Source organism: Channa argus, chromosome 14, assembly GCF_033026475.1.
Source record: "Channa argus isolate prfri chromosome 14, Channa argus male v1.0, whole genome shotgun sequence".
NCBI classification, from domain to species: domain Eukaryota; kingdom Metazoa; phylum Chordata; class Actinopteri; order Anabantiformes; family Channidae; genus Channa; species Channa argus.
In genome coordinates, this window is record NC_090210.1 from 8,053,211 (window position 1) to 8,063,770 (window position 10,560).

Sequence of the window (10,560 nt, forward strand, 5' to 3'; positions counted from 1 at the left end):
TTAATTTGACCAATTTTCTCTTTAGGCTGGATTATGGAGGGAAGGATGCTTCTGTCTTTGTTAACTATATTTTTTCACTTTGTCACTATAAGAAGCAAGGTCAAACTGTTCAAGTAGCTTGCTGCCTTTGGTGAGTGGGTCGTTTGCAGCATGTGGAGATAGGGCTTTCTAGGTCTCAGTGCCTTGTTGGCAAGTGCAATAACTTCAAATCTCCTTTTAGTCTGTACCTCCCAGCACATTGGGGAGGGTTGGTGGAGACCAGTGTCACAACCGTAAAGGTATTAATAATCTGCCCCTTATTCTTATTAACCCTGAAGTAGCTAATTTAATAGAACATTGTCTTCTTCTTAGAGCTTTACAAACGGTCATTTATTTGGTTAAGTCATGCAAAACTGCACTATCATGGAGACGTAGTACGCTGAGGTGACAAACAAAATCTATAAGGCCAGAAAAAAGTGGAAATTTTTGGGATTTGTAATTTGATAGGTCACATGTTGCCAACACAAACAATAGAGCAAAATGTTGTCACTTACTGACATATGGCTCTATCTGAGCCCATCAGAGCCTGAGGGGTGTGGCAACACAGAAGCTCTTTAAATAAAAGCTTGTCAAGAATTTCATTCATAACATAGACCATCCACTCATGAGCTGCAGCATTCCAAACCAAACCTACCTGACTGACTCAGCATGCTCCGCTCACACACACATCAACTTGTTTCCTGTAGTCTGCTGCTCCTCATCTGCGTTTCCAGTTCAGGGGAGAGCCGGCCTCACATGGCCCGCAACAACACACCTGATGTTAACATAACGAACAGCCAGAAGACCCTGCTTCTGGAGGCCAAGAAAAACGCTATCCTCAGCTCATTAAGCGAGGACAGGGAGCCCAGGCCGACCCAAAAGGCCTCAGACGAAGAACTGAGAAAGATTCGTGAGCTCTACAGAGAAAAACTGAGTGAAATGAGAGGAACCTCAACCCCTCCGATAGGAGAAACCGGGCAGTCTACCTTGACTACAGTTCTCTTTCCAGCTACAGGTGAGGTTTCTGTTTGACAGGGATGCAAGATGAAGACAGGCCCAAGTAGCTTTTTTTTACACTTGACCGAATTGAAAAGCCATTATTACAGGTCTGAATGGTACAAAGGTACATATCATAAATAGTTCAAGAAATATTGCAGTATGACTTAACCTCTGGAGGTGATGACACACGCTATTAAACTGGAGTGGTTATGAGCACTATAAATAACTCCTGTCCCTATCGTGTGTGCTCCAGGTAAAGATGTTTGACTTGTGGAATTTAACAGTTTAAATTTAACATTAAATAATCCTGTAAACAAAGTAAACACATTCCTGCAAGCTTTTAGAAATCATGAGCGTGACAGGCACGCCTTGTGTATAATGGTTAACTTTGGACATGTTTTTATTATTGTCATCAAACCAATGAAGTATTTGATTTTTGAAGGATGTTTTTGCACTCTTAGCTGTTCCATCCCAGCATTATTTAAATATACATTGAATATACTACAGTACATGATGCTGCCAACTTCTTGGTTCTAATAAAGCTTTTTTGGTTTTATGCTTTGTTGTGTGTGTGTGTGTGTTTGTGTGTGTGTGTTGTAGTGGAGCCACTAAAAGGGCGTCAACGGGGAGAACACCTACAGTCAGATCAATGGACGCAGTGGTACAAAGCTGTTTTCCCAAAGATCTCAATAATCCATACTGAGCTGTCACTAGCTCAGGCAGCACTCAAAATTTCCAGGCAGATCTTAAACAAACCCGTGTTTATTCAGCCTGAGGTAAGACGAGAGGTAAAAGTCAAAGTCAATGGGATGAAGCCAGTAAACACTGCTGCATGGACACACATTGAAGCGCTAATTGGTGGCAATTTCTCAAGCACTGAAGATGTGATGGACATCAGCACTGAGGTGGAAAAGTGGATGAGAGCTGATGGTCAGACTCTGATTGTGGATGTAGGGATGGTTGCAGCTGGTAGAGATGTCCTCATGGAAAATCCAACCATTTCTATTGAAATAGGCCTCGTGCAGCCCAAACCTCTGCAGAGGATTCGGCGCTCCAATAAGGAAGATGAATGCGATGAACGTGGGTGGTGCTGCCGGAAGTCTGTCACTGTGTCCTTCAAAGACATTGGATGGACGGACTGGGTGGTGGCCCCAGCTGAATACACCATGCATTACTGTGACGGCACCTGTCCCCACAACTACAAGCCGGCTAGCATGCACACCCAGGTGAAGTCTCGGCTGCACCAAATCACTAAGGGAGAGACACCTCGTCCCTGCTGTGTGCCAGCAGCCTACGAACCCATGGTTCTCATGCACTATAACAGTAAAGGAAGGTTAAAGCTGACAGCTTTCAACGACTTGATTGTCAGTAAATGTCACTGTGCCTGAGAAAAATTCATATTATTGTTTTCCATTTAAACCCCAAAGTCTAGGAGCGCTCTAGCACAAGATGTTTAAAAATTTTGCATTATTTGAATAACTGAGAGAGTGCTGCCAACCTCTTTCTTTTCAGAGCTTGTATGATCTCTCCGTGCTTGCGTGGGTTTCCCCCGGGTATTCCAGTTTCTTTCCACAGTCCAAAGACACGAGTGTTAGTTTAAATTGTGGTAGGTGTGACTGTGAGTGTGAATGTTTTTGTCCGGGTTGGCCCTGAGATAGACTGCAGACCTGTCCAGGGTGGACCCCACCTCTCACCCTATGACAGCTGGGATAGGCTCCAGCCCACATAACCAGACACAGGATAAGCAATTACAGATTTTGGATGGATGGACAGAAAATTGCAGTCAGCCACTTATACTTTATTTTGAAATGTTACTACTGCACAGATCAACTGTTTGCTTTTGTCCTTTATATCTTTCCATTTACACATATTTATTTTAAGCTCTATTTATGGTCCTTTGTGTGTTATGTTGTTGTTGTGTTATGTTAAGCATATGCAATGACTATTTCCTGTTTAATTTTACTGTCAGTATTTAAAATGCTGGATAGTTTTATGAGGTAGATGTTTTATTGGTTGTCTCCTACATTTCATTAACATGCAGCCAAACAAGTGTGATTTATTCATACTAAAATGTTTTGCTTAAAAATGTCCACATGAATGTTTCATAATAAACACGAGAAAGGACCTTTTCTCATTTGTCCCTTATTCACATAAATACATTCACACACAGTAGATAAGGAAAATCAGGGTGTGCCAGGGGAAACAGCATGTAAGGATGCAATAACTACCATTACTGACCTTTGAGTTGAATTCACTATGTGGCCTGGAGTGGCAAGTTAAGGGCCAGATCTAAAATCTATTATTTTTTTTCACGGTTTGTGTATTAGGGTTAAGCCAAGTGCCTAACGAAGAGAGGGAGTGTACCAAAGAAAGTGAACTTTGAAGGAAGAGACCGGGGAAAACTAACAAAAACTCAACGTAGGCATAGGTATACAAACTAAAGGATTAACCAAGGGCTGGGCTGGCAAACTGAAGAATCTGAATATGAAATTAACATGAACCAGAATGGTGAAGCAAAGACTACGGAAACGAGTATTAATACATTAACTAGAATAAAAACCACAAACCAGGGCTGGTGAAACTAAAGAAAGAACATTCATGCAAATAAGAAACAGACCAACCAATTGGGGAACAGAGTCCACAAACCAGAATCAGGAAGTGGCCGAACAACAGGGACAGATAAGGACAAGGATATAAGAGTTAGTGACTCTAGCTGGGGGTTTAAATAGCCCGGGGCACAGGTGACAACAATTAGAACTAATCAGGTGTGTGAAGTTCCTGGAATGCACTTTCAAACAGGAAGTGGGGACAAGTTGCTACAAAAGTAAAAGTTAGAGGCAGGAAGTGAAGACAAGAGCAGCATGATCGGTGTGATTTTCAGCGAGTGCAGTGAAACTCTTCCTCCTCCTCGTCCTGATCGACTGAAATGTTTTTGATAAATTCAAGAGGTGACACCACCACCCCTAATGAATGAGTAAAGGTCACTTAAATGTGAGCATATGTTGTTTTACAATTAATAAAGTCCATGTAATAAAGGGTGGGGCATGTTTAGTGACCCTGCAGGGCTGAATAAATAGGCAGACAAATAAAGAGGTGATTAATCAGAGTTGCAGACAGAAATGCTAACTGTAATTGCACTTTTCTTAGGGTGAATTTAGACCTGTGCCCAGTAACTGCTCTTTCATTTCTTTGTTTTTGTCCGGTTACTCTTTGTTTTAAGGATGACACCCTCAGTTATTGCACAACTGTGGGCAGGTGGAAATGTCTTCAATCTTAGATTCTGAAAGGTCCTGACTTTCAGTGCCACCCAAAGTATACAAGTAGAAATAAATTAGAGACAGTATTTATCAAACCATTATAACCAATGTAATCTACGATAGACAGCTTGAACTCATTAGCCTCCAGTATTTGTCCATCTCCTGGTTTTAATATTTGCATTGCCTTACCAAAATAAATTTCAAAACATCAGGAAACAAAAACAAAATCAAAAAGCAAGGTCTGTAAACTTGAACTTTTGGAACAGCTTTAAGTGTTTTTTTCTGCCTTTTGTGTTGATGCCTGTTCGGTTGTTAGGTGGGAATTCTGAATGTTAACCATGCAAACTCAGTCAGAGATTTTCACATCCACTTTGTAAGTCTCCTCGGAAAAACACATGGCTCACAAAACACACGATGCTATGCTGACCAATTTTTGCAAAACTTTAAAACAAATACAAAGTAGCTACAGTAAACAGTAGCTTCTTGTGACAGCTGTTCACATAAATAAGTATAAATGTCAGCTTAGGAACTATTACTCTTCTATAAAAACTTAAAGGCTATACCCACTCATATACTTAATGTGCACAAATGTGTAGCACATTCATGTGATAAAAAAAGTCATTTGAAATTGTAGATATTTTTTTAAGATTGAAATTATAAAAAACTTAAATATGAATTTTCTATATTGCTGAAATTCTTATACAACCAAAGGAGGGCCAAAAGCAGAATTGCTGTTTTAAAACAAGGAAAGCAGAATACATGGATGACTTTAACATACACTTCTCCTATCCAAAGGTCAAGATGTGATTCATTACAGTACAAAACATAATGCTGTAGAACAAGTAAGCCTGAAGACCACTGGATTACACTGGATCGTTAATTGCTATCAAAATGTTTGCCCAATACTATTGTAAACAAAATCAAACAAAAAAAAACAACAACAGCAAAATAGCGTTCAATTCTAGTAACAAAACCTTCATGTAGAGTTAACACAACATAATAACATAAACAAATAATAGATCTTACTTCATTCACAACTTTACACGTGATGTACAGTAAGAAAACCATGTACTACATGTTTATGTACATTTATTCTACAGACAATAAAAGTGCTGCAGCTTAATATTTATACCACGGCTGATTGTAGGCTCCACATTAAATGTGGCAAAAAATAAAGACATCAATACAGACGTGTCCTTTCATGAATCTGGCACAATGTACACATCCTCTTCTTGGCAGTCTGGGAGGATTTCGAGGTTACACTTTGGATCGTTGCCGTATATTGCATCATCCGTCATATCACACTGCAGGTACACATCCTCTTCACTTGCATCAGCCGACCTATGAACAGACAATACGCACAGTGTTACTATTAGAAAGCACTTTTCTGATCTAAAACCATTGTGACACAGGCCGAATAATATGTAAACTGTATGGATTTCCTTTTCCCAGTTTGTATCTTTGTCTGTAGAAAAACTCTGAGTCATCAGTTGGCACATTTGATTAATGGACTATAAATCAGATGAAATAATAGAAGAGGACATCATCTATACATGTTGGCCAAACTGTGGGATATATTACAAAATTATTTTGCAAATGGGGAAATTCACACCATGGACATAATGTTCTTTCGTCAGTTTCCGTTCTGGTTATTTTTTACACTGCTGTAATTTCATAAATTACATTTTGGACTAAAATATTTTCTCCTAACTAATAAAAAAAATAGATTAAAATAATAACTATGACAAATAACTATGACTTACCTGCTCTGGATTACTGCAGGCCTGTCGTAGCCAGTAGTCCGAGTCACATTTTCATAGATAGGGGTCTGTGCTACTGACTCTTCTCTGTGCATAGTGCTATATTGGTGTGCACCACCTTGTGTTGTTTCAGAATAGTCCTCCTTCTTGTGCCTTCTTTGTTGTCTAAACTGTATCATATCCCTAATTTTTCTGTGGTATCTGTACACAATCACACAGGCTATCACAAGGACCAGAAAGAAGAGTGGCAGCCCAACCGCCAGACCTGTAGAGGAGCCGGGGCCGCATGTGTTGGTGCCATTTCTGTCACAAGTTGCATTGGCTTTCATGGTCTGAAAGTAAATTTGAGAAATTAAACAAGTGACTGTGTGGCATTACTGAGACCACTGCACCTGATAGAAAATAACACTAACACCAATAACAATAACAATAACAATGACAATGACAATGACAATGACAATGACAATGACAATGACAATAATAATAATAATAAAACAGTCTAGAGATTTAGAGTCTAAAGATTTTCAGTGAAATTTAAAGTGCAATGGAAACTAAGACAAAAAATTTGCTGTGAAAATGTGGTTCAATAAAAACTGCCATCTTACCAAACAAACCTCCAACCTTGTGGCTCAAGGTCTGTATAATGAGTAAAGTCATGCAGTTTCCCTTTAGCACCTCACTTTTGCAACTGTGAAGTTCCGTTTTACTGAAATCATGGAACTGGTCAACGAAACTGCTGAAACTAGAAGAGTTCCGGTTAGAGCTATTTTGAAAATGGACAGCTGCTGACAGAAGCTAATTTTTGTTATATATATATATATATATATAGGAACCTTATGTCTCGGTAGATAAGATTTCAACCTACACGTAACAATGTTTTAATTTTAGCTTGACACTAGTTATAATAAAATAATAGACGCAGCAGCATTAGTAGTAGCAGTGGTAGTGGTAGTTGCTTGGTTTAAAGTTATTTTTTAACAGTGTTTTGTATGAAAGACAATGATATGAAAGGATAAAAACTAAGAGAGAAGAGCTGGATAATAATTACACACACACACACAGACACACACAGATACATCTTTATGTTATGTTCTTTATGTTCATGTTTCTTATGTTAAAGTCATGGCATTGTTGTAGTATCAGAGTTAAAATGCTACAAACAACATACTCACTAATCTTGATGGTGATCCAGTTCAACTGGACCTCTACCTCCCCCTGGTGAGTTCCATTCCCCATATGCAAAACACCCCAAGCCATCATGTTGCATTAGCTCTGCAAAATGATTCCTCTGTGACATTTATGCAGGTGTTGATGATTTAAACCATTGGTATCTGAGTGTTTTGTCACTGCTGCTTTAAAACCTCACACATGTAAGGTGTCAAGCTATTTGAGAAACAGTTTCAGCTCTGTTCACACCATTTGTTTGTGTTAATATAGTTTTATAGACAACGTCCATTGGTGAGTCCACTTTACCTTAACTCAGTAATAAACTAGAAAAAGCATTTACAAAAAGAAAATGCACTGTGAATGCTTCACTGCTGAAAGGATTTGCACGCAATGCTGGAAAAAATTACAAAATAAGCTGAATTAAAGACAAACTGCTTAAAAATAGTTGAAAGTTTTGCTTCTTCTGAGTTATCTAAAATAACTCACGCAACATGTACTACATGTTGATGTACATTTGTACTACAGACAATAAAAGTGCTGCAGCTTAATATTTACACCGTCAACCAATAAACACGGCTTATTGTAGGCTCCACATTAAATGTGGCAAAACATAAAGACATCACATTCATCATATTCATGCAACATGTAATTGTTGCATGAATATGTTAAAATAAGGCATGTCATCGTTGAGATCCCTACTGCCTCTATCTTGTGCTTTTTTTGTGAAAAAACACTTCCTCTACGTTTGGTGTTGGAGGTTTTTAAATTTCACAACCCCCTTGACGACCTCCTGGAGATTTTGAGATGTTCAGATTTTAGGTCAGTGTATTAAAATTAATCAGTTAAAATGAACAAAGGCAGTTCACAATAGTAAATATTGAAAATGCTGAGTCAGGGTTGAAGGGGGCGCTATTTAATAGAAAGTCATTTATTTATTTATTTTTCTTTTTTGTTTTTGATAATAATTAATACCATTATTATGGAATTCATTAAAAAAAGTTGAATTTAGGGTTTGACTGGATCCTCACCAAAAAAGGTAGATGATATTATATGTTTCATTTACTTGGAATGTAATTATTATGAGGGTTTTTTATGTTTATGTGTTATCACTGGACAGAAGACAATGTTAACTAATCTTGGAGACACAGAAATGCTGGAGTAAAGCAGGCATTGGGGTTTATTAACAAACAAACAAACAACAGCTATAAAATGGTAGATTAGCCAACAAACACAGATTTGGGCATTTATAGTCATTAATTAACACCTCTCTATTCACCACAAATAACATTAGTAAAGGCAAATGTGGCTAAACATTGTGGATTAAAGGTGTCGAAAAAGAAAAAAAAAACATGGGGGACTTTTTGGGTTGACTGATTAAGTAAACTTAAACTTTCCCTCTTCACCCTTTGCATTGGGTAAACATTACTAATATACCTGGACAGCTGGATACAGAAAACTCCACAACATGTACATGTGCTTTCCCTCAGTGTAACAGGCCATTACAAACACGCTTGAGCCCAAGGATTTCCCCCCTGCAGGCTTATTCAGCAATAACAGAATAATCCAGCTCATGGACTCCTTCCCTCCACCTGCCCTGGAGTCACTTCTCTTTCCAAGTTACCATGGTTACTTTACAACCAAATTACACTCTCCTGAATGGCAGGTGAAGCAGCTCCACACTCCCTTCGGTGTCTGTGAAAACAGAATAAGAGACAATGATTGTAGGTGGGGTTTTTGGCCTTGCAGCAAAACAAATGCTTGAGAGGTGTTATGTTTCTTATGCATGTGATTTGTTATTATTCAACCAGATGCACAATCATGAATAAGACTCCCAGGCCTCTTGGTGTTGAGTGTGCAGCTGTTTTTCAGGCTCACAAGTCTGCTGTTGCTGCTGTAACTGTGAAAATAAAAGTATCACAGCAAGCTAGAAACAAGAATGGGCAAGCAGAGGTCTTTTTCGCTGGATTAATGCATTTCTCATATATCTGACTGTTGAGAGGGCTATACACAACAAAAATAATGCCTCCTGTTCTGCCTCTTTCACGTAAAAGCTCATTTAACTCCACAGGAGTACATCTCCAAGAAGACGGTGCAGCCCTTTTACCTTATTTATAGAGCAGGAAAGGAGGGGACACAGGGTTGTGAGTGTCCTCAGTCAGCAGGGAAGCACATACAAGAGGCAGACACTGCTAGTTTTCTGGGCCAAGAATTTATGTCATGAACATTTAGGTCAAAAGACAACAGGCAAGATGAGATTATTTATATAGCACATTTCAGGCACAAGACAGCTCAAAGTGGTTTACAGTGACAATAAAATGCATTTGAAAAAGCAAAACAACAATAAAGTAAGACATAAAAGAACAAAAGAAGACAAAGAATAAGGTGAGGCGATTTAGGTATATATAAATGATATAACCCAAATTAGGGTTAAAAAAGGAGGCAATCATAAAAATGCCTTTATGAAGGGAAGGAAGAGGAACAATAAAAATATGCCTTTATTATTATAATAATCATTATTATTAGTTGTTGCATTATCATTATTATTAATAATATTAATATAGGCTATTATTATAAAAAAGACAAGCACAGACTAGTGCAATCTCAAAAAGTGATATTTTGCGGTTGTTCCGCAGTCCAGATGTGCGGAGCGCCTCCTGTACACCCCCGCGCAGCGACGTGAGCAAGCAGAATATCACCGAGAGCCTGTGTCAAGTCAGCCAAAGACAGTCCGGAAGATGGAGGAAATCTGACGAGTTTGGTTTCAAAATAAAAGCATACATCTTTATCCCAAGATAAGTAACTTGTTTAGTTGGGCATAAAAAATATTACTGGATAACAGTTGATCATCCCGGGGAAATTGTGTATCACCAGTCACTGTTGGTACCTCATAACAGAGATGCATAACTGATTTATTGCTGTTACGCAGCTGTTTGTAAGTCTTCATTTCTTTTTTTTGCAGCCGATATTTTGATGTGTCATGTTTAGAATAATTTCATCAAGGTTTCTGTTGCTGTTGTGAAGGCCTGTTCACTTGTGACCAAATCTCTCTACTCTCACAAATCCTAGAGTAAAAATTGTATTCAGTATTTTTCTGCAAACGTGCTTAAATGTTTAATATCCAGCACAAAACATCAAAGAGCCATCAGAGAGTAGTTGCTGTAAAATAACACATTGATCTATTTAATTAGCATTGTTATGCTTAGTATAATGTTAAGCACTGATACTTGATAATCTGCCACGTAGTGATTCTGTGAGCCCCCCTTTACTCCTGGTGGCCAAAAACATGAATAGAAAGTTGACAGTTTAGTTAAGTCAACTCTTTGCTGTTTTGTTTCACTTATTTCACCATCTCCAGCCGG

At 38.5% G+C, this 10,560-nt stretch overlaps 1 protein-coding gene and 1 long non-coding RNA gene across 2 annotated transcripts; one reads left to right on the forward strand and one right to left on the reverse strand.

Annotated features, from left to right (window-relative positions):
• The first annotated feature begins 550 nt into the window (after positions 1 to 550).
• On the forward strand, positions 551 to 3,134 carry LOC137098106 (protein DVR-1). The gene is made up of 2 exons (XM_067473943.1): positions 551 to 1,033; positions 1,618 to 3,134. Exons 1-2 carry the CDS (start codon positions 688 to 690, stop codon positions 2,403 to 2,405), a joined length of 1,134 nt encoding a protein of 377 aa, XP_067330044.1. The 5' UTR covers positions 551 to 687; the 3' UTR covers positions 2,406 to 3,134.
• Positions 3,135 to 4,422: 1,288 nt separating this feature from the next.
• Positions 4,423 to 6,755, reverse strand: LOC137098107 (uncharacterized). The gene is made up of 3 exons (XR_010910563.1): positions 6,640 to 6,755; positions 6,038 to 6,366; positions 4,423 to 5,615 (listed from the first exon to the last, which is right to left on the reverse strand). It is a non-coding gene; the product is annotated as an uncharacterized lncRNA (long non-coding RNA).
• Positions 6,756 to 10,560: the final 3,805 nt, after the last annotated feature.